Source organism: Odontesthes bonariensis, chromosome 18 (genome assembly GCF_027942865.1).
Source record: "Odontesthes bonariensis isolate fOdoBon6 chromosome 18, fOdoBon6.hap1, whole genome shotgun sequence".
Taxonomy (NCBI): Eukaryota; Metazoa; Chordata; class Actinopteri; order Atheriniformes; family Atherinopsidae; genus Odontesthes; species Odontesthes bonariensis.
In genome coordinates, this window is record NC_134523.1 from 9,475,741 (window position 1) to 9,500,128 (window position 24,388).

Here is a 24,388-nt window from a genome sequence, read left to right on the forward strand (position 1 = left end):
TTTTTTTTATGGTGGAACTGCTTTCTCGAAGAGATATGCAACGTTTGTAGCCTGTACTTATTGATTATTATTCCGCCAGGAGAAACAAACGGTAATTAGTGTTACCATGGAGACGTCACTCGATGAGGTCAACAAGTGTTTCAGTTTACAGCAACGTGATAACTTTTCTTGAGTTGCGAGGCTTTGACAGGGAGTCAAAACCCGCAGCAGCTTGACATAGTCGTGTTCAGCTGATAAGAGGCAGACTAATGGTTGGCTACAGATGTGGTTGACCGAGGTTTTTCACGTGGAAGAGCCACAAAACTGGTACCAGTTAGATATCCTGCCTGTGTAACGTTGCAGCAAACGGAAGAAGGTAACCCGCGCCCGGTACAACCGTATGTGTTCAGTGTTTCTTTTCTCTTTAGATGTTTCAAAAATGCAAATGTCGGTGATGTTCATTCATATATTCTTTACATTTTTATGTTTTCCTCCATTGCATTTTTTGTACAGATGGAACGGCTCAATCAGGTAACGTTACGCTTTTGTTTGATTCCCTATCATACCTGTTTGCCAGATTTTTAATTTTACGAACAATACAATCCCCTTAGGAGTTTAACTAATAAGTTATTGGGGACGGTTGGGACTCGGGCGTAAAGCAGAGCACCTTCGTTGTCAGTTGGACAGGAAACGAATCTCCTTGCAGTTTTGTTGTCATGGTTACAGAAACTTTTACTGTCACTCATAACTAGACTAAATAACGTATTTACCTACTTTGAGTTACATATATACATGTTTGAATTGGACATTTAATTACAATGAGCTTTTTATTAATCAGGCAGGTGAGAAGAAATGTTCAGCTATTGAATTACACATTTTAAGCAAAAAAAATGTGTAATTCACTCTTAAAACTGAATGTGTTTTCTCGCTGTTTCTGTCTGCGCCACAGATGGAAGATGACTCCATCTATAATATGAGCCAGAGCAGAGGATTTTCTTTTCCTCCGCCTTTGCCCTTGACATGTAACGCTGAGCCCTCAGAACTATATCGAGTAAGAATATCAGCTCATGCAATACTTTTGTCCGGCCTTGCTCATACATTATCCTCTAGCATAGAATATTGACCCCTGTTCCACCATCTTATTTGTTATTTCATCAGACAGTGTTAAGGCACAGTCACTACCCACCCATCATCCAGACCAATTCATGGACTCTTGCGGTTCCGTTTAAAGAGCAACACCACCACCAAACTCCAAGTGAGTCTATTGCAAACAACTACAGCCCTGGTGCCCAACACCTGAAGATTGATAAACTGCAGCACAGATGCAGTTTTCGATGGTCCTCAGCAAAGGCGTCAGGGCCTTGTATCCTTTCAAGTTCATCTCATACCAAAGCTTTGACACTATATGAGATTGTAATTTTCTTAAATTTGTCTTATTACAATTGATCACGTTTACATTATTCAACACCTCTCTAAAAACCTCTCGGAAGAGATTTTTTTTTTTTTTAATCTTAATGAGCCTGTAAGCAGCTACTCGACCTGGAAGGAGGCAAGCAGTTACACCAAGGAAAGGGTAATGAGACTTTCAGCACACCTCAGCAATAACTTAACTTTTATTATGGTCTTTGACCTGAAGCACCTGATGTGATTGACTCATACGTTCACAGAGACACATGGTCGCGTGATTCAATCTCATCTCAGGGAAAGCATAAGCCTAGAATCATAGAAACCCCCAGCAGCCGGCCTATGAGTCCACAAGAGCAGCTCGACATTATTCAGAGACAAGAGGAGAAGATGAGGGCTATTCAGACTGAACCTACTGATAAAGACCTGGAGGCAAGTATCAGTAAATTCCCCCATGGACTGCTTAGTCATTGATGCAGAGATCTTGAGGCATCTCTTTTTAACACATCTTGAGTTTGCTCGCACAGAGGTATGTGTACTACATCAACACCAGAGTCCCCGGCTCCATGTTGGCCCCCCAGCCTCACCAGCAGATTTTCAACATCATGCAGCTGCTGCCTCCCGACACAGAGGATACTAGTAAACACCTCCAGGTTCTGAGGGATAACATGGTAGAGGAGATCAGGAGAGATTATATCATCAGTCTGAAGAAGAGCATAGGTAAAGTAAATAACTAACATGCTGATTCTTTATTGATAATAATGTTTTGTTTAGACACCCTATTCACACTTATATACGGTCCATTAACCTTAATTTCATAGACAAAATAATTTTTTATATAATTAATACAAATAAGCTTTCATGCATTCGTAAATACATGATCATGTGGCCAGTGGACTACATTCTGATGGACCCATCTGAGTGCCAGCGACTGTCGATATCCAGCATCCCCAAGCCTTTTCCCAGAAGGGTCATCCGTGCACCGGTACCCTGGACCCTCATCTTCAAGGAAGCTAGCATATGGCAAAGCCAGCATCTGTACACTATCTGTCCCATTATGGGCCTACTGCAGGATGTCTGGATAGAAAGGTGATATATCCCACAAAGCATGTGGCTATTATACTGTGCAGAACTTGCCCTAGAAAAATAAATATTTCTGTGTATCTATACATCTATCTATGTATTTAATTTCATAGATCATAAAATGTTTTGAAATTCAAATGTCTGAACATCGCAGTTGCAGTTTGTTAAAAGATTAATTTAATCTTGTTGAAAGGCCTATATTTGGTAAAGAAACTGACTTGTAAATTATTGAGTGCAATGGGGGGGGGGGGGGGGGACCTCTCTCCCCAGCTAATCCTGCTCAGATTCCAAGATCGAAAACACAACATCAGAATAACTAAACAAGAAAACGCAGCACAAGTGTTTGGAAGCTCTGCACCACTTTGACTTACAAAACCTATTTAAGACATACAAAACCAATTAAAGTCATAAGTTGTAAATAGAAAAAGGAAGTAAACTCCAGCTCATCACCTTTTTTCTTGTTTCAGCTTTTCATCCTTGAGATTTGTGAAATTGGAAGACCTTTGCTCTGCCTCCCTCCCCTTCCTACCATCTGAGTTTGAAGAGTTTGTTCAGAGACAGTGCCAAGCTACGAGAGAGGAACTGGTTCAAACGTGAGCATTGCCGGTTTGGACAGGCAGAGGCTAAAAGCTGATGTCCTGACTTAGCTTGTGTAGTGTGTCTTTGCATTTACTCACGTTAGCTGTACTGTATGTACACAGCCACGCTAGTAAATCCCATTGCATGTTCAGGCTCATGTTTCCGTCTTGTTCACTTTGTCAGACACATGTCATGCCTTCCTGGGGATTGTTTACTCTAACTTCTATTAGGATTCCATTGTTCCTTTGTTGTGCACCTGTTGTATTGTCTGTTAGAGCTTGTAGCAACCGTGGATGTCTGTCCGTACAGCTGAAACATGAGCCACTGTAATTTGTAGAAACTTGCTGCTGTATTCAATTTCCATCTTCTTAGATGTCTTTATTCTGTTAGAATATAAGAATGAATCCATAAAACGTTCTTGGTTACATGTCAATAATGTCAGTAAGCACCAGGGATGAAGAAAGTATATGTACTTGATTATCGTCTTCAGTGTCAGCATGTACTGCTTTTTCTTTATTAAAAGTACACTTCGGTAAAAAAAAAAATAAACATCTTTGGGGTGTTTTGACATCTCCTATGGCTCAGGGAAATTTTCCAGATTCTTTCAAAGAAATAAGTGGCTGAAAAATTGACAGTTCAAAATGATTGTTATTTAAAGCGCAAAAACGTATTTTTTGTATTAATTACCTTTATGACTTGTATCTCTGGGTTGGAGTTAATCTGTATGTTCTACAGTTAATTTCAACAAAATGGGCAAAAAAGAACTCATCAACTACTTCTTGTTTAAGGTGGCTACCTCTCTGTGCATCACTCTTTGTCACCTATGAGAACCTGTGGCTGCCCTTCCTACCCAAGAATGCCCAGATTTACCCAGATGGTGTCCAGGAATTCTTCAACTGTGTGGCTGCGCTCATGTCACTGCACCTCCGAAGCCTGGTCATAGAATCATTACAGGACTTACTTCAGTTCTTCATGTTATATGAGGTGGGGACTTTTGTCGTTTCTGTTTGCTTTATTTGAAATCACACAGCCTACTTCTGATAATGCTGTGAAGTGTCATCATCATCAGCCTTGTGTTCCATTTTCCTCAGGAGGGCAATGATTTTGGAGAGGTGTTTGACGAGTTGAGATACGTTCAGTCTCAGATGCTGCTGATTAAGCTACGAGTGGATGAGCCTCACATTGAATTGATTCCCAGCTTGCAGGAATGTTGGGAGGTCACTCACAGGGCCTTCATGGAGATCATCAAGTGTGCTGAGAAGCTTCCAAGGGTGCAAACTTTAAAAGCCTCACTTCCATCCATTTTCATTTCTCTGCAGTGTTTGTTGTGATTTTATATAACGTGCATAGGTCACATATGACATGTTTGTTTGGCCAGGTGGAGTGCAACCTCTTTCCTGACATCAATAACTTGTATCTGCGCTCGGTCAGGCCTGATGAATCATTGGTCACAAACTTCGTCAACAGAGCCAAAGACATTTTCCACAAGAACACAGTGGGACCCAAAAAGTAATGACACCTAAACTATTTATTTTTTTGATGTACTATCCCGAGTACACAAAATGTTAGTACTGCATCTTTTCTTTCAGGTACCTGAATGTTTATCAGAAGTACAGCAATCTTCTGGATAATACAGCAAAACAGGACATCTCTGCATTCCTCAAAGAGAAGCACTCATTAGAAGGATTAGCTGAAGTAATCAAACACCTGCATTTGAATTCTACGTAATGTTCTGTTTTCACCTCCCTGCTCTTCTTGCTTTGCCAAAGTCCTCTAACTTTGTTTGAATTCTCAGAAAATTGAGGATATTGATCACTTATGGAAGGAAATCGCCTTGCTGCGCATCACAGTGGACCTGTCCATGTTCTGTCTGTATGCCGGTGAACTGAACGATCACCTGTGTGACTGTGCCAAGAGACTGAAAGACATGGTCGTCACGTTTGAAGTGGAGGAGAATCGCATTCTTAACAAAGGGTAGAAGGGGAAATGTGCATCTCTTAATCATTTATTAATGGAATTTCAAGACCCATAACCCATCAGTCATTATGTTTTGTTTTTTTTCCAGGATCTGTCAAAAGTATGAGGACATAACAGACACCGTCAGAGGAACACCTGAGACTACAGAAGAGTTGGTCTCTCTCTACCAATATATTAAAAAGAGCAGTGATGTGACCATTCACAAGCTGATAGATGAGATCGATGCAGCAGCCCATCGTCTCATGTTCCTTATGGACTATGCCACTCTGCCCTGTATGCCCTGCATTATGGTTATTTGTAATGACAGCAAAAGAAATAAAACATATAAACATTTCAAAATGACATATTAACTATATTTTTACATACATACCCATTTGGGACACTATAGAAAATGTAAATAGGAACAAAATGCAATGATTTACAAATCTCATCAAACAATATTTGTTTCAAAAAAGAACACAAAAAAACATATCAGGTGTCGACAATGAGACGTTTTAATATTATTATTATTAAAAATAGTCGCTCATCTTGAATTTGATGGCAGCAGCACATCTCAAAAATAATTACGATGGTGGCATTAAAAGTAAGTGGTGCTAAGAAAAGTGATGCTGGAGGAACACAATGTAACTAATGTAACTTGGCAACCGGCCAGTAACATGATTTGTAGTCTTTGAGGCCTTAAGCAGCGCTGCATTAAAAACAGACACGATTCGGTCAGTGAAATACTTCATAGGCTCAGGAAGACCTCTATAAATCACTGTCCATAAACACAAAACTGGTCTCTCAGTTCCAAAATGTTGATTGAAGAGGAGAGGATGCCACACAGTAGTAAACATGGCTCTTTCCAACTTTATTAGGAGGTCATGCTGCCATCAAATTCAATGTGAGCTTACATTTTTCATCAAATAGTAAAATCTCTAACTTGTTTCACAATCTTTGATTTGTTTTCTATGTTCTTTTGTGAATCTCTCCTCCTCCAGCTGATGACTTGAGGCTGAACTCCCGCGTTTTCCAGTGGCCCAGTCAGATCCTGACTGAGCTTGATGACAATAAGGCTCGTCTGGCAATCACGAGAAAACAGGCTAAGGGCTATCTCCAAACAAGGTTAAAAGATAAACACTTCATTGTCTTGGTGGCAACCACCAAGAGTGTGGTTTGTTGTATTTCCTTCCCTATTTTCACCTAATTTCTAACAGAAAAAAGTGCAGTGCATCAAAATCCAGACTTCAGATGATCTGTTTACTGTTGGTATGCTATCCATATTGTTTTACTGTGCTTCCTGAATGTAAAAGCCAACAAGTGAACATGTCAAATCTGCCAAATGTCTTCTTGACTGTCTCAGGGTCTATGAGTTTGATCAGACACTGCAGGACTTGGACAAAGAGATACAGGCTTTTAGGAAGAAGGAAGTGATGAACATGGAGGAGATGAAGAACAATGTGGGAAAGCTCTCTCAAATCACATCCAGCTTGGAGGCTGCTGTTAGTGAGCTAGAGGTAAGAGATACTGCCCCCCCCCCCCCACCCCCCTACAGTGTGAGAAGAAAATGCAAATGGTTATCTTTCTCAAAAGGAAGTGGAAAAGAAGAATAGATAGTTTTCATATCCAAAGAACTCAGATTTTCCTTTTTTCTGAAAGTCATGTTTGTTGGAAAATAGAGAGCGACTCCTCTGTATTTAAACAGGACATCAACAAAGAGCAGACTTTGCTGGACGGGGAAATAAGCCAGTTCCCAATGCTTCAAACTCTGATTGCTGACAAACAGCCGTATGAACAGCTGTGGAACACTGCGCTGAACTTTGAGAGCATGTCAGAAGTATGGATGAATGGTAGGCAACATACACTGCAGACATTACACTTCTTCCTTCTTTTTTGCTGAATTCTGAATACTCCAACTGGCATAAACTATCAGAAACGGTGCCTACAATTTTGTTTTTTTCCTCAAATTGCTTTAATACTGTCCTGGTTTAACCTCAAGGTCCTTTCCTGCACTTGGATGCTGAGAAAATCTCTGAGGAGTTGGCCGGGATGTGGAGGACAACACATAAACTGACAAAAACCTTCGCAAATCTTTATGGGCCTTGTCGTGTCGCCAAAGGCTTTAAAAGCAAGATAGACCAGTTCAAGCAGCACCTGCCCATTCTGATAACCATCTGCAACCCCGGCATCAAGGATCGCCACTGGGAGAAGGTCTGCTTAAATTTATGAGCTTCATTAGATCAGCTGACGCTATAAGAGATGTCAGTGCAAGGACAGAGTGTCCTCCATCTCTCCGGCCGCATGAGGGTGATGTGAATAATTCATTGCAGTGTGTGTTTGCTTGTAGATTAGCAGCATTGTGAACCTCGATGTCAAACCAGATGTGAACAGCTCTCTGCGGAACATGTTGGACCTCGGGCTTTCCAAGTTTTCTCAGAAGTACATTCCACCTATAGCTTACCGGGTTTAAATTAGAGGATGGCTTTAATGAAGATGTAATGCATTTCTATTTTGCATTTGACCTAGGTTGGAAGAGATTGGAGCATCAGCCAGTAAGGAGTTCTCCCTAGAAAAATCAATGGAGAAGATGAGAAATGAATGGGCTACCCTACAGTTCTCCTTCTCCGCCTACAGAGATACTGTATGACCAGCACGTACAATCACTTACTTTCACAAGATACTTTTGCTGAGCTGTTCAAACATTGTCAGTAGCTATGTATCCTCCAAGGAATCACATCTTGAATATTGAATTATTGCAAGAAATGCCTAAGAACATAGTGCTTTCCGTACCCTTAACTCAGACTTTTGACAACAACCTGTATTTCATTTTCTGACAGGATACCAAAATTGTGTCAGCTGTGGATGACATCCAAGTCCTTCTGGATGACCACATCATTAAGACACAAACCATGAGAGGCTCACCTTTTATTAAGCCAATAGAGGCTGAATGTAAGGTGAGATGTGACATAGGCAGTTATACTTGGGTCCGTAATTGAATGGTTAGGGTTAGGGAATAAAACCTTTGCTGACAGTGATAATAGTTAAAATTGGCTTTGTTCTTAGACATTATGAATGAAATAAGTCTCAGTACTTTTCCATTATGACCTAAAGTGAGCCAGGAGTAGAAAGACAAAACAATTGGGAAAGCCTGGGAAAGCAAGGGCAGATTCACACACACACATTATTTGGGTTAGTGTGCATATCCAATCACATTTGATCAACAAGGGATCCACCGTGGGAAACTATCAGACATATATACGAATTGTAACCGGAAATCAGGGCCAGTCTGACAGACTTCCTGCGGGAGCTCTGTTCCACTGAGCCCAGCGCTGATATGCTTTGATGTGTGACTACCAATAAACACTTCATTTTCACTTGAATTACTTCGGTCCGTTCTTGAGCCTCCTACTAAAAGAACCGAATCTAACAATACTCAATAAGTGATTTTAGCAAGTGACAAAACAAGATTGATTTAATGCCAGAGCAACTGCCAAGATAACTTATGCATAAACAAAGGGTTGAACTACATTACTATTGGAGTTATTATACAGTAATCCAATAAGTCTACATGGATATATTTTTATTGACATTTTTCTATATGATTTATGTTTTTAGTAATATTATCGAGTATTTAAAAAGACCATTTTATTCTTGTTTTACCTTTTTTTCCTTGGACCTTAATTCATTGTGTATATTGTTTAGTTTTGCTTGGATTGCTGTAAACAATACACCGTAAAAGCTATAACTGAGACACACTAACACCTACCAATATCAATTTGTTACCATATAATGTATATTCTAAATGTCTGACATTCACCATTATTTTCCTACTCAGAAATGGGAGGACAAACTGCTGAGCATGCAGGATATCCTAGATGCCATGTTGACGTGTCAGGCTACGTGGCTTTACCTCGAGCCCATCTTCAGCTCAGAGGACATCATTGCCCAGATGCCAGAGGAGGGCCGCAAGTTTGCCATAGTTGACAGATACTGGAAGGATATCATTGCTGAGGCTGTAAGATCCTTATAACGTACAGTTTTTCAATTTAAATTTTTTTCTTCATTGGGTCTTGTACACTTTGCTTTGACTTGGTCCAGGTTAAAGATACTCATGTTCTGGTGGCTACAGACCAGCCCAACATGCTAGAACGGCTGCAAGAGTCCAATGAGTACCTGGATGACATTCAAAAAGGCCTTAATACCTACCTGGAAAAGAAGAGGCTCTATTTCCCAAGGTTTGACTACGTATGGTTTTCCTAATAGCAATGCATTTGAAGATTGTTAATCTTTTTTATTGAAAAAGTACTCCTTGAGGATCTTAGAAATATGTTTAGGGTATCTTATATTGCAGTGGAACAGATTAACTGGATAGGATAGAATATAGAGAACTGCTGATGGAAAATATTATGTTAACAAAGAAAAAATGCCTATAGTGTGGAAGACTCACCTACATTCACTGGTGTTAGAGAACAAATGACACAGCAAGATCTATTAACATTTCAGCCTCTCATGTTGTTGTCATCTTCATCGTGTTTCCAGATTCTTCTTTCTTTCAAATGATGAGCTGCTGGAGATTCTGTCACAGACCAAAGACCCCCTGTGTGTACAACCCCACCTGAAGAAGTGCTTCGAGGGCATCGCAAAACTCGAATTTACCGAGGACATGGAGATCACTGGCATGATCAGCTCTGAGAAGGAGAAGGTGCCTTATACTGAAAATATTTATCCAGCCCAGGCAAAGGTATGGAAAGTTGTGTGTGCTCTTTTAATTCTCAATGTTTCACTGGAAATATTACAGTGGACAGACTACAGCCATGTTGTAAATTCTTAGGGTATGGTAGAGAAGTGGCTGCTGCAGGTGGAGCGCATGATGCTCAAGAGTGTTCGACATGTCATTCATCAAGGAGTGACTCAGTATGCAGAGGTACTTGGAAATATGTCAGAATATATATATATATATATGTATATACTGTATATATTTTTTAAGTTTAAACAAAATATCTTTTTAATCTGTTTAAATGCAGATGTGTGCAAGTGTTGACTTATGCAATAAAACATTCATTACTGAAATGTTTTGACAAAACCTGTCATACGGAAATCTATGGAGGACAAAAGTTCACAAACAAGTTTCTTTAATTTTACATACTGACGATTACAATCATTCAGATTAACCTTTTGGATGGGTTTATGTTGTGTAAATGTTGCTTTTTATGTAATATTTGAACTTGTTTCTGTTTTTCCTGTAGCTGCCCCGGAAGAAGTGGGTGTTGCAGTGGCCTGGCCAAGTTGTCATTTGTGCCTCCTCCATCTTTTGGACCAGCGAAGTGTCTGAAGCCATCCAAACTAACTCTCTGCCTGTCAGTTTTCAGATCCATCTGCAATATAGTTTCAGAAATCAAAAACGACTTCAAAGAAAATGTTACTTTGTTATTATATGTTTTTGTCTAATGTGTAGTTTTATTCCAAAGGCTTATGTGGAGAAGTGCAATGACCAGATTGCTGACATTGTGGAGCTGGTGCGTGGGAAGCTACCAGGGGGGGCCAGGATGACCCTTGGTGCTCTTACTGTGATAGATGTTCATGGTAATATTTAACTTCCAAGATTCATAGCTATTTGAAGGAGACTAAATGTGTTCTCTTTAATTTAATTTATCCATCTTTTCCCTCTGCTAGCTCGAGATGTTGTGGTAAAACTGGCAGATGACCGGATCTCCTCCCTGAATGACTTTGCTTGGATTTCTCAACTGCGTTACTTCTGGGAGGATGGAGAGGTGATGCTGCGCATGATTACCACCTGCCTGAAATATGGCTACGAATATCTGGGCAATTCTCCTCGTCTGGTCATCACCCCACTAACTGATCGCTGCTACAGGTAACTCATTTAATTTAGTCCATGATTCTTTTTTTGAGAAGTTTGACACCAATACATGTTTGTGTTGTGGTAAACGTGACTTCTAATTTTTATTGAAAGGTTGTCGTTTATCATGTCTTTTTTTTCATTGACTTTGTGATATATCAGGACCCTAATGGGGGCTTTGAAGTTGAATTTAGGAGGAGCTCCTGAGGGTCCTGCAGGAACAGGCAAGACAGAGACCACAAAAGATCTGGCAAAAGCTTTGGCTAAACAGGTACACCAATGCTGTTACAGTAAAATACTTTTATATAGTTTATGGATTTTTTTTCCTTAATACTAATGTCAAAACTATAAATTGTCTCTAGTGTGTGGTGTTCAACTGCTCTGATGGTCTGGACTACAAGGCCATGAGTAAGTTCTTCAAAGGTTTGGCTCAGTCTGGCGCTTGGGCCTGCTTTGATGAGTTCAATCGCATTGAGGTGAGCTCTGCTAGAACGGTGAACTGTATTTATCGGTCATTCTGAGTGACCCAAATACGCTACCTATTAGTAGCAGATAACAACCAATTTAACTAAAGAATTCATTCATAATTAATGTCTGAAACAATGTTTGCGATTAAACTCAGCTGTTGACTTAAGCCTCTCAGATTAATAACAAGGTTAAAACTCACAGCATGCTCATAGATTGTTTACTTGACATGCCATTGCACAATATTTGCTGCCTAGAAAGATATAAATTCATGTAAAACATTGCTATTAGTTTTCAAACTAACACAAGCTAAGAAAAGGCTTATGTAACTGTAGCCATTTCTGCATTGCACCGGTTCAATTTTCTTATATAACTGAGTATTTATGTTGTTTATGTTATTGGACTTAATAGCTTTGCATTAATTTCCATGTTTTATAACTATAAACATATCCTCTTTGATCTTCCTAAAAAAAACGTGGCAGGTAATAAGCATGCATCTGAATTTTTAAATGATATTCATCTTCTTTCTATTCTGTCTTTCTAAATTCTATTTTTATTCTCGGCAGAGCACATGGGATTGCTATTTGCATCTGAGTATTTATTAAGCAAACATATAATTTTTCATAGCTCACTCCAACAACTTGTGGAAGAATCTTTTGCCTACTTCATGTAACATTTGAGCGAAACAATGGAAATGATTTAATTGGAAAAGCATTTGTGTTACAGGTGGAGGTACTCTCTGTGGTGGCTCAGCAAATACTCTGCATACAACAGGCTATTGCCAAGGATCTGAAGACTTTCATGTTTGAGGGCACAGAGCTTTCCCTCAACCCAACCTGTTCTGTTTTCATCACCATGAACCCTGGTTATGCTGGCAGGGCTGAGCTGCCCGACAATCTAAAGGTACATGTCAAGACAAATTATTGATGGGAAATCTAGAGTTTGCAATGGTAGACAATATAGTATCCTACTTTAAACAATAAGGGACTGCTATTTAATGTCTGCCTCTCAATCTTATGTTGAAGGCTCTTTTCCGTACAGTTGCTATGATGGTGCCAGACTATGGTCTCATTGGAGAGATCTCACTGTATTCCATGGGTTTCATTGAATCCCGCAGGTATAAGATAAAATCTATTTAAGTGTATATGTCATTTCATCAGCAAAAATTGGTTATTTGGGTTACCAGACTTCTAATTGTAATTCCAATGACAGTCTTGCTCAGAAGATTGTGGCCACCTATCGTTTGTGCTCTGAGCAACTATCTTCCCAGTACCACTATGACTACGGTATGCGTGCTGTGAAGTCTGTGCTGACTGCAGCAGGGAATCTGAAGCTCAAGTACCCCGAAGAGAACGAGAGTGTACTGTTGCTTAGGGCGCTGATGGATGTCAACTTGGCAAAGTTTCTGGCACAGGATGTGCCACTGTTTCAGGTACCAGATTTTGTACTACCACCACTTTCATTAGAGCCTAAGTTTGCTCATGCTAACTTTTCTTTTTCTTGATGCTTCTCACAGGGTATCATCTCTGATTTATTTCCTGGAGTTGTCCTTCCAAAACCAGACTATGATCTACTTCTAAAAGCACTCAATGACAACATTGAAAAGCTTAACCTCCAGGCTGTACCTTGGTTCATTGGGAAAATCATCCAGGTATTGAAGAAGATCGTTGTTCTCTGATACTTAAGACAAATGATTGTTTTAAATAAACAATGTCATCATGATTTAATTTCTATTTTTGTGTACAGGTGTATGAGATGATGTTGGTACGTCACGGCTTTATGATTGTGGGAGACCCCCTTGGGGGAAAGACCTCTGCATATAAAGTTCTTGCTGCTGCCCTCAGAGACCTTTATAAAGGTAGGTGTTTGTTACTGCATTTTACTTTTTCTGACCTCTCGTAATCCATTAGAAAATGGTTACTGAAAGTTACTTTTTCCAATATTTGAATTTGAGTTTTTGTTTTCTTTCTTTAATAAACTTTGTAACTTTTCATTCTCTCAAATTTTCCTCATTTAGCCGGGCTGATGGAGGAGTTTGCTGTGAATTATTGCATCATCAACCCCAAAGCCATCACCATGGGCCAACTCTATGGTTGCTTCGATCCAGTAAGCCACGAATGGTCTGATGGCGTCCTGGCCACCTCCTTCAGGGATCAGGCTATCTCCACCTCAGAAGATCGACAGTGGATCCTCTTTGACGGGCCGATCGATGCTGTCTGGATTGAGAACATGAATACTGTACTGGATGACAATAAGAAGGTACTAGACATCCTGATATTTCTTTTGGTGGTTACTTACTCCTTGGAACATTTATTGTTTTTGTGAGAAATTTGCCTGTGATCAACATCCTTCAAACAAGTAATTTTTACTGTCTCCTCCAGCTTTGTCTGATGAGTGGTGAGATCATTCAGATGAGTGCCAAGATGAGTCTGATCTTTGAACCTGCTGACCTGGAACAAGCCTCACCCGCTACTGTCAGTAGGTAGGTAACCAAGATAAAGGCTGCTGCGCTTTTACATGTAAATAGAAAGCAAAAATATTGACATTTGTTGTGGATTTTGAATCGGAAGGTGTGGTATGATCTACATGGAACCTCACCAGCTAGGATGGTCTCCTCTAAGAGATTCCTACATGAACACTTTGCCCAAATGCCTGGGTACAGAACATAAGCAGCTGGTGAGGTTACAGATAAGCATATCTTGTTGGATCATCCCAAAGCCATTTACGGATGCTGCTTCTTTTAGATGTAGAGGACAATATTTTTGTCTTGTGTCACCGTGTTTATTATTATTTTTTTCTCCCCTTAGATCATGGACCTATTTGATTGGTTAGTTCAGCCCTGTCTGAACTTTATAGATAGGGAGTGTCGCTTTGTGGTGCACACATCTCCCATTCACTTGGCCTATAGTCTAATGAAGCTGTATACCTGCCTGATGGGTTAGTAAGAAAAACATTTAGTTAATAAGTGAAAAATGAGTTGGTATTTGTATTAATCAGTGTGTATGTTTGTGTTAACACTTCTGTCAATACCAGATGAAATTTCTTCATCTGAAACCAATGGTACACAGAATATGTCCAGCCAGCAGATAACAATGTGGCTCCAGGGCCTCTTTCTGTTTGCGGTTGTATGGTCTCTGGGAGGGACCATCACTGGAGACAGTCGCAAGAAATTCAATGTCTTCTATCGCATTCTGATTGCGGGCATGGATGATGAGCACCCTCGGCCCAAGAGCATCAAACTCAAAAAGAACAACCTCTTCCCCGAGAGAGGTCACAACATGTCAACAAATATTTCTGCACATAATTACCAACCAATTATCTGCCTTTTCAATAGCACTGTATGATTACTCAATTATTTGGTAGGCACTGTTTATGACTACTACTTCCTAAAGGACGGACAAGGACAGTGGAATGTCTGGACTGATGCAATCACAAAAGAAGAGAACGTCATACCACCCGGAGCCAATGTGAGTATGTCGATTTCAAATAAGTCCCTGTTCCACCAAAGATACCACTGTGGGTTGCCGCGTTCCCCTGAAACAGTTTTTTCCCCACCCAGGTTTCAGACTTAATCATTCCCACTATGGACACAGCACGTCAGCTTTTTTTCCTGCACACCTACCTGTCGCATGAAATACCCATGCTATTTGTGGGACCCACTGGCACTGGCAAATCTGTTATCAACAAAAGCTTCTTGGTAAAGCTACCTAAGGAACAATACACTCCCAACTGCATCAACTTTTCAGCCCGCATTTCAGCTAATCAGACCCAAGACATCATCATGGCAAAGCTGGACCGAAGGCGGAAGGGTGTGTTTGGACCTCCGGTGGGAAAGAAGTGCATCATCTTTGTTGGTAAAGATGCTCACCCATACTGTTCTTATTAGTATTACTGAATCTAGATATTACATTTCGAGACATCGATAAGGGTTTTCTTCTCCTCTCCACAGATGATCTGAACATGCCAGCGAAAGAAAAATATGGTGCCCAGCCCCCAATTGAGCTATTAAGACAGTGGATTGACCACCACCACTGGTATGACAAGAAAGACACATCCATCCTAAACATAGTGGATGTTCTCTTTATGTCCGCAATGGGACCACCTGGTGGGGGAAAGAATGACATTACAGGTATGCAGAAAATCAAATACTAATTTGTTTTGTATGGAAGTAAGTCGGACCAATAAGACTCATAGAAATTAACTAAATGTTTGAAACACTAGGCCGCTTTACTCGTCACTTGAATGTCATCTCCATTGATTCCTTTGATGATGAAACGCTAACCAAGATATTCAGCTCCATTGTTGACTGGCACTTCAGCCAGGGGTTTGAAGCTTCTTTCTACAGGTAACCTGTTAGTTATAGTTTGTCATTTGTAGTGGTTAAGAATCAGAAAAAAATATAGATTTTGCTTTGTTGAGAACACATACTGTCTTGTCCTAGGCTGGGCAAGATCATGGTCCAGGCCACCATGTCTGTTTACAAGGGCACTATTGACAGCTTTCTGCCCACTCCGTCTAAGTCCCACTACATCTTCAATCTGCGTGACTTTGCTCGAGTGATACGTGGTGTGCTCCTGGCTCCACACACACACATGCAAGTAAGAGAGGGAAGAAAAAAACAGAGAAATAGATCGAGTGTGCTCTAGAAACTCTCCATTATGCGTGTTTTTGGTTGCATTATTTCAGGATGGAGATAAACTGATCCGCCTGTGGATTCATGAAGTCTACCGTGTTTTCTATGACCGACTTATCGACAGTGAAGATAAAGATACCTTTTTTATGATTGTCAAAGAGAATACCTCGAACTTCTTTAAGATGAGTTTGGAAAAGGTAAATCATTATCTAGTGTACAAACTCACTCAAAAATCACACTGGCAAAGTGTGAAACTACTTTTTTCATCTTACAAATTATATAACCAATTATGCCAAAAAAATGCAGTACAGATTTACAACCACAGCATCTGTGTTTAATTGTAAACCTCTTCTGTCTTTTTCTAGCTCCTGAGCCACCTCAGCTCAGACGGCAAGGTAGCAGATGAAAGCATCCGTAGCTTGTTCTTTGGTGACTATGCCAAACCTGATTCTGACACTAAAGCTTATGACGAGATCACAGATTTGAATGCCTTGCAAGAAGTGATGGAGTTTTACCTCAGTGAGCACAACAGCTGCAGCAAGGCACCCATGTCCCTCGTGATGTTCAAATTTGCTATTGAACACATTTCCCGCATCTGCCGTGTGCTGAAACAAGACAACGGCCACCTTCTGCTCGTCGGTATCGGTGGCTCAGGGCGGCAAAGTGCCACTAAACTGGGCACATTTATCAACGATTACGTCCTGTTCCAAGTCGAGCTGACCAAGAACTACAGCATGTCAGACTGGCGTGACGACCTCAAACGGATCATGCTCAAAGCAGGCATTGAGGGAAAGAGTCTTGTGTTTCTCTTCAATGACAGTCAAATCAAAGTCGAAGCCATGCTGGAAGACATCGACATGCTGCTTAATACTGGTGATGTGCCCAACATGTTTGCTGCTGATGAACGTGCTGACATAATTGAGAAAGCGCAGGGCATTGCACGGATGGAAGGCAAAAAGATAGACGCAACTCCACTTTCAGTGTATAACTTCTTCATTGACCGTGTGAAAGCCAACCTTCACATTGTGCTAGGTAGGCTGTTTCACGTATCCTTACCGACTTAGATTTGACCAAGTATTTGTAACCTTAGAATATTGTGTTCAACAGCCATGAGTCCCATCGGTGATGCCTTTAGGAACCGTCTAAGGATGTTCCCTTCCCTGATCAACTGCTGCACTATTGACTGGTTTCATGCGTGGCCCAATGATGCTCTGGAAATGGTGGCCCACAAGTTCCTAGAAGATGTGGAAATGGAGAATGACATCAGACTGGAGTAGGGAGAATTGAATATTGTGCAAAAGCTGTATTCTTCTCTGGAGTCAGCGTGGATTCAATTTTCATTGCACTGTGAAGTTGGCCGACATTTCTTTTCTGTGTCTCTCAGGGTGGTGGAGATGTGCAAGACCTTTCAGACAAGTGTCAGGGATATGTCTCAAAGATACTTCTCCACGTTAAGAAGGCACAACTATGTCACACCCACCTCATACCTCGAACTCATCCTCACCTTCAAGACTCTGCTCACAACTAAGCGGAATGAAGTGAATACTGCGAAGAACCGCTATGTTGTTGGTCTCCAGAAACTGGAATTTGCTGCATCTCAGGTGACGGACCCTTTCAAGCCTTCCGGGTGAGTTTCGACAAAACAGAGACTTTTCCACTGACTGTACATTATTGTTTTCTGTTTAAAGGTATCAGTGATGCAGCAGGAGCTAACTGCCTTGCAGCCAGAGCTCATCCAGACTTCTGCTGAGACAGACAAAATGATGGTCAAGATAGAAGGGGAAACAGTGGAGGTGGATGCTAAGAAGGAGCTTGTGTCTGCTGATGAGAAAGTAGCTAATGAGGCAGCGGCTGCAGCCCAAGCCATCAAGGTGTATAGTACACGTATGCCGTTCCAGTTATTGTATGACTTCATTTTTTTTTTCCTAAAGTTTGTAAGTAGTTCTTATGAAGTTAAAAAAAGCACAAAGCTGTAATTTGGTTTGTAGATGTTTATGTATGTACACGCTCATTTTTATACCATTTGGATTTCCTTTAGGATGAGTGTGAGGGAGACTTGGCTGAGGCAATGCCTGCATTGAATGCTGCCCTTTCAGCCCTGGACACTTTGAAACCTTCAGACATCACTGTAGTTAAGTCTATGAAGAACCCACCAGATCCAGTCAAACTGGTCATGGAGTCTATTTGTATCATGAAAGGCATCAAACCTGAGAGAAAACCTGATCCCAGTGGCTCAGGTAAGATCTCAACATTGACATAATCATCTTTATCGAGTATCATTCCTTAAAACATACAAATGTTCAGCTCAGTATTGAGGCTTACTGTTTAAATTAACCATTTTGCAGGTAAGATGATTGAGGACTTCTGGGCCCCATCTAAGAAGCTCCTCGGAGACCTGAAGTTTCTAGATAATCTCAAAGCCTACGACAGAGACAATATTCCTGCCCCATACATCAAGAAAATCAGAGAAAAGTTTGTTGACAATCCTGATTTCCAGCCCTCTGTCATCAAAAACGTGTCTTCGGCTTGTGAGGGTCTCTGTAAATGGGTACGGGCCATGGAGGTGTATGAGCGTGTGGCCAAGGTTGTAGCCCCCAAGAAGGAGAGGCTCAAGCTTGCTGAAGAAGAACTGTCTGTGCAGATGGAAATGTTGACTGTGAAGAGAGCTGAGCTGAAAAAGGTTGAGGACAGACTGCAGAGGCTGAATGATGACTTGGCTGCAATGATTACCAAGAAGAAAGAGTTGGAGGACAATATTGAACTGTGTTCCCAGAAACTTGTCAGGGCAGAGAAACTTATTGGAGGACTGGGTGGGGAGAATGATAGGTGGATAGAGGCTGCAAGGCAACTGGGGGTTAGGTAAATCAAACTATTAATACGCTCCAGGTTGCTTTACACTGTTAACAGATGTATTATCTGATGTGGTGAAGGTTTAATATTAATCCGATTATATATCCCATCTACAGATACATCAATCTGACAGGTGACATTCTCCTCTCATCTGGAATTGTGTCTTATCTTGGAGCTTTCACTGTGGATTACCGTAAAAACTGCCAAGAGCAGTGGCACATCCTGTGCCAGGAGAAGAAAATCCCTTGCTCTGAGGAGTTCACCCTCAGTAACACCTTGGGTAACCAGGTGGCCATCAGGGCGTGGCAGATTGCTGGCCTGCCAGTGGACTCCTTCTCCACAGACAATGGCATCATCGTGTTTAACTCTCGCCGATGGCCCCTGATGATTGATCCGCAAGGCCAAGCCAACAAGTGGATCAAAAACATGGAGAAAGCTAATAAGCTTGCTGTCATCAAACAGTCAGATGGAAACTATGTGAGAATCTTAGAAAACTGCATCCAATTTGGGACCCCAGTGCTTATGGAACAAGTTGGAGAGGAGCTAGATCCAGTACTTGAGCCTGTGTTGCTGAAGCAGACCTTCAAACAGCAGGGTGTGGAGTACATGAAAATAGGAGAGAATATTGTGGAATATTCTAAAGACTTTTTGTTCTACATGACCACTGGCCTGAGGAATCCTCATTACCTCCCCGAAGTGGCAGTAAAAGTTTGTCTGCTGAACTTTATGATCACTCCACAAGGTTTGCAGGACCAGCTTTTAGGGCTGGTAGCAGCTAAAGAGAAACCGGAACTGGAGGAGAAGAAGAACCAGCTGATTCTAGAGAGTGCTGCCAACAGCAAACAGCTGAAGGAAATTGAGGATCAGATCTTAGAAGTGCTCTCCTCCTCTGAGGGGAACATCCTGGAAGATGAAACTGCTATCAAGATCTTGTCATCCTCCAAAATACTCTCTGAGGAGATATCAAAGAAGCAAAAAATTGCCACTGTCACTGAGAAGGAGATTGACGACACTCGCATGGGCTATCGTCCAGTTGCTGAACACTCCTCCATCTTGTTTTTCTGTATCTCAGAAATGGCCAACATCGAGCCTATGTACCAGTACTCCCTGACGTGGTTCATTAACCTTTACCTCTATTCCATCTCCGAGAGTCCTAAAAGTGACGATGTGGCTGAAAGAATCGACAACATAGTTGAGCACTTCACCCTCAGTATTTACAATAATGTCTGCCGCTCACTTTTTGAGAAGGATAAGTTGCTCTTCTCCCTTCTGCTCACTGTTGGCATCATGCAGGGCAAGGGCCAGGTTGATGATCAAGTCTGGCGTTTCCTTCTCACCGGTGGCATTGCTTTGTATAACCCGTATCCCAACCCTGCCCCGGAGTGGCTGACTGACAAATCTTGGTCGGAGATTGTCAGGGCCTCCAAACTTCCAAACCTGAATGGATTTTTCAAACATGTCAAAGACAACACCTCCAAATGGAAGAACCTTTATGATTCAGGGAAGCCTCATGAGGACCAGCTGCCTGACCAGTGGAGTAACTTGGTGGGTGTGGACCGAATGGTGGTGATCAGGTGCTTCAGGCCGGATAAACTGGTGCCCGCTGTGCAGGATTTCATTGTGGATAACATGGGACAAGCTTACATTGAACCACCCACCTTTGACTTGGCAGGGAGTTACAAAGACTCAAACTGCTGCTCTCCTCTCATCTTTGTGTTGTCACCAGGATCTGATCCAACTGCAGGTGATCGATCAATCACACAGTGAATTAACACATTACAGCTCAGCACCACTTTGTTAGTCTCCAGTACAATTTACAGCATTGTGGATAAAGTGATTTAGCGGTTCTATTTTGAATACTTCAATAAAGCTCGGCATTGCTTCTTTAGGTCTGCTGAAGTTTGCAGATGACCTAGAAATGGGGGGTAGTAAGACCCAAACCATTTCCCTTGGTCAGGGACAGGGACCCATAGCAGCTCAGATGATTGACGTGGCTAACAAGGAGGGGACCTGGGTAGTACTGCAGAACTGCCACCTGGCAACCAGCTGGATGCCTACTTTGGAGATGATCTGTGAGGAAACCATCACCCCAGAGAACACACACCCAAACTTTAGGTAACAGACTCAATACGCCCATTTGAACTAGAACTTCCATTTTGCATCAATAACATGTCACAGATGTCAATATGTTTATGCTCTGCTTCTCAGGTTGTGGTTAACGAGTTACCCATCTGACAAGTTCCCAGTTAGTATCCTGCAGAATGGGCTGAAGATGACCAATGAGCCTCCTAAAGGAATTAGAGCCAACTTGCTGCGCTCCTACATGAGTCACCCCATCTCTGACCCTGACTTCTTTGGCAGCTCAAAGAAACAGGCCATTTGGCAGAAGTTCCTGTTTGGTCTCACTTTTTTCCATGCTCTCGTTCAGGAGAGGAGGAACTTTGGACCTCTGGGTGAGAAATACAGTAAACCGTGCTTATGTACTTACCCTGTTTGGTAAGCCTACATTAGCAGTGTTTAAACATTTTTGTTTGAATTTGGGTTCCGCTTACAGTAATTACACTGGATTCTGTAAAACTGTTTTCTTATTTTGTTTCCATTTCTTTATTTAGGATGGAATATTCCCTATGAGTTTAACGAGTCCGACCAGCGCATCAGTATAAGGCAGATCCAGATGTTCCTGGATGAGTATGATGAGGTTCCACTGGAGGCGCTCGCATATCTTACAGGTGTGTTTCACAACTGTTAACTCAGTGGGGCAACAATTCACAACAGCAAAGTAAGCAGAAATGTGATATTCTGAGAATGTAGGTACCTTTGTGCCTTAAACCTGAGGGTGAGTATTTTTTTGTGTCTATCACAAATGACTTTTTCCTATATCTTTGCTCACATATAATTAGTGTGTAATAACATGGCTCAAACCTCTAAACAAGTGGGATTACATTTTTCTCAGGGGAGTGCAACTATGGTGGCAGGGTGACGGATGACAAAGACAGACGTCTGCTGCTTTCACTCCTGTCCATCTTCTATAGTTGGGAGTTGATTGAGCAGGAGGGGTACCATCTCTGTGAGGGAGATCTGTATTATGTTCCTCCTCACGGACCCTATCAGGTACTGTCAGAGCTCTGATCGATTACTAATTAACACTTCAGAATAATACTGACATAGCCATCATTATCAGTATTGATTTGACGTGGACTTGTTTCACAGGCAACAGTAAATACACGTCTGCATTGAAAAAAAACAAGTAAAAGATACAGTTTCTTATTTTCCTGTGTGCACAAGCAGGATATTTCGCTTTAACCTCAGAATGTGGAGATCTTATTGGGCTTTGAAGATAAAGTGTTAAAGTAATGATTATAACCCTATCTGATAAAGAAAGTGATAATGTATTTTCCTTATTTCAGACGTATGTTAACTACATTCGAAGCCTTCCTATTTGTGCCGATCCTTGTGTATTTGGACTTCATAGCAATGCAGACATAACTAAGGATAATCAAGAGACCAATCAGCTCCTGGATGGAGTACTGCTGACTCTGCCCAGGGAGTCTGGAGGCGGAGCTAAGTCTCCTCAGGTTTGTATTGACCTTTGTCAGATTTTCTCTTTACTTTTTCTGGCTTATGCTTATATGATTAGTGAAGACCCGTATGTATTTATAGAAGGTCCCACAGGCGGTGGGGTTTTTGAAAAACTCTGAGAACCACTGAAAGTTTGCCAAACGAGCACCTGAAAAACCACAAGAAGCAAAATATTCTGGTATGATCAAACAAAGAATGAGCTACACTATTTGGCCATAATTCCCAACAACATGGAAGTAAGCCAGGCACACCATCCCTACAAGTCAAGCATGGTGATGGCATCATTCTATGTGGGGGGCACTAGTCAAAATATAGAGGAATCGGATGCAAAACAGCGAGTGAAAACCTTTTTCAGAGTTCTCAGGATCCTAAGCATTCGGCCAAGGAGACACAGGAACGGCTTCTAAGAGTCTGGACCTGAACTCTGTAGATTATCTCTGGACAGACCTGAAACTGACTGGGCACTGACAGCGTCCATTCAGCCAGGCTAAATTTGAGCACTTCTGCCTCGTGGAGTAGTGGAGAAACACCTCAAGTTTTTCTTAAAGTCTAAAGCCTAAAACATAAAAGTGACCCAAAACATGGTCAAATTAGACTTAAAAAAATATATAAAAATTTTAAAATGTACTTGCAGAAAAAAAAATCCAGAGTCACTGCACATGTAAAAAGAAGCACCGTCTGCATGTGTGTTGTCTTATCCTAAGCCTTGTGTTGTTGTCTCTCTACAATGAAGGAGGTGGTGGAAGAGCTTGCAGAGGACATCTTGTCTAAGCTGCCAGCAGATTTTGACATACAAATGGTGGTGGAGAAATACCCAGTCATGTATGAAGAGTCAATGAATACCGTTTTGAGGCAGGAAATCATTCGTTTTAATAGGTACTGTAATGACAGCTTGTGTGGATTGAAAAAGACAACAAATAATTCGTAAAACATAGTCATGAAATCCTTTTCCGATTAACTGCTGATCACTCTTTCCTGTCCTCATGTCAGACTTACAGAAGTGGTGCGTGGCAGCTTGGTGAACATCTGCAAAGCTTTGAAGGGCCAGATTGTTATGTCTTCGGAGCTTGAGAATGTCTTTAACAGCATGCTGGTGGGCAAGGTGCCCAATATGTGGGCAGCAAAGTCATATCCCTCTCTTAAACCACTGGGGGGCTACGTGATTGATCTCTTAGCCAGACTACAGTTCCTGCAAGTAAGACTTACGATTGTTTTGGGCCACATAGACCTTGAGAATATTAGGAATGTGACTGCTGTCTGAAGTTATGATTTAGTAAAAACAAGTACAAGTTTAAATCACATTCAGCATGCATTACCAAAAAAAAAAAAAAAATTTAAAATACTAATATCTGTGCATATGTTAATCTGGACAGAACTGGATAGATAACGGTCCACCCCCAGTCTTCTGGCTCTCCGGCTTTTATTTCACCCAGTCGTTTCTTACCGGAGTGTCTCAGAACTTTGCCCGGAAGTACACTATCCCCATCGACTACATTGGTTTTGAATTTGAGGCATGTATTTGATTCGTAACCTTTCTGCCATATTCAGTCATACCAGTCTGGGGACATATGATGGGAGAAATAATTTTCATACTGTTGGTTGTGTTCCAGGTAACCAAAGAGGAGACCCACATGGATGAAAAGGCAGAAGATGGAGCGTATGTTAAGGGACTTTTCATGGAAGGGGCTCGCTGGGACAGACAGAACATGGTCATTGGGGAGTCTTTACCAAAGATTTTGTTTGACTCTTTACCCATCATTAAGCTCAAACCAGGAGAAATGGCCAAGTTTCTGCATGAGAATATTTATGTTTGTCCTGTTTACAAAACCAGCGCCCGTCGGGGGACCTTGTCTACCACTGGGCACTCTACCAACTATGTGCTTTCCATCGAGCTTCCATCTGACAGGCCGCAGAAACACTGGATTAACCGTGGAGTAGCTTGCCTCTGTCAGCTGGATGACTAAGAATTAGCCTTTGAGCTGTCTACTCAACTACTGTATAAG

The 24,388-nt window shown here is 41.4% G+C and overlaps 1 protein-coding gene across 1 annotated transcript; it reads left to right on the top strand.

Moving 5' to 3' along the window:
- Positions 1-492: 492 nt before the first annotated feature.
- Positions 493-24,349, top strand: dnah3 (dynein axonemal heavy chain 3). Its single transcript, XM_075449211.1, has 62 exons — positions 493-510; positions 929-1,030; positions 1,138-1,342; positions 1,507-1,552; positions 1,647-1,815; positions 1,911-2,103; positions 2,277-2,472; positions 2,934-3,059; positions 3,834-4,029; positions 4,137-4,316; positions 4,424-4,554; positions 4,635-4,740; positions 4,841-5,019; positions 5,111-5,295; positions 6,003-6,126; positions 6,365-6,518; positions 6,707-6,851; positions 7,001-7,212; positions 7,349-7,440; positions 7,528-7,642; positions 7,839-7,955; positions 8,837-9,016; positions 9,100-9,236; positions 9,541-9,742; positions 9,833-9,925; positions 10,248-10,358; positions 10,470-10,584; positions 10,675-10,873; positions 11,021-11,129; positions 11,221-11,334; positions 12,050-12,226; positions 12,349-12,440; positions 12,536-12,755; positions 12,840-12,974; positions 13,070-13,181; positions 13,341-13,582; positions 13,705-13,805; positions 13,894-13,999; positions 14,131-14,260; positions 14,357-14,593; positions 14,687-14,790; positions 14,883-15,177; positions 15,273-15,452; positions 15,545-15,668; positions 15,765-15,921; positions 16,010-16,153; positions 16,322-16,988; positions 17,064-17,229; positions 17,341-17,557; positions 17,645-17,827; positions 17,995-18,193; positions 18,302-18,815; positions 18,923-20,550; positions 20,696-20,921; positions 21,015-21,259; positions 21,419-21,535; positions 21,760-21,917; positions 22,214-22,381; positions 23,119-23,261; positions 23,376-23,580; positions 23,759-23,896; positions 23,996-24,349. The coding sequence occupies exons 1-62, from the start codon at positions 493-495 to the stop codon at positions 24,347-24,349; spliced, it is 12,135 nt and encodes a 4,044-aa protein (XP_075305326.1).
- The last annotated feature ends 39 nt before the right edge of the window (positions 24,350-24,388 follow it).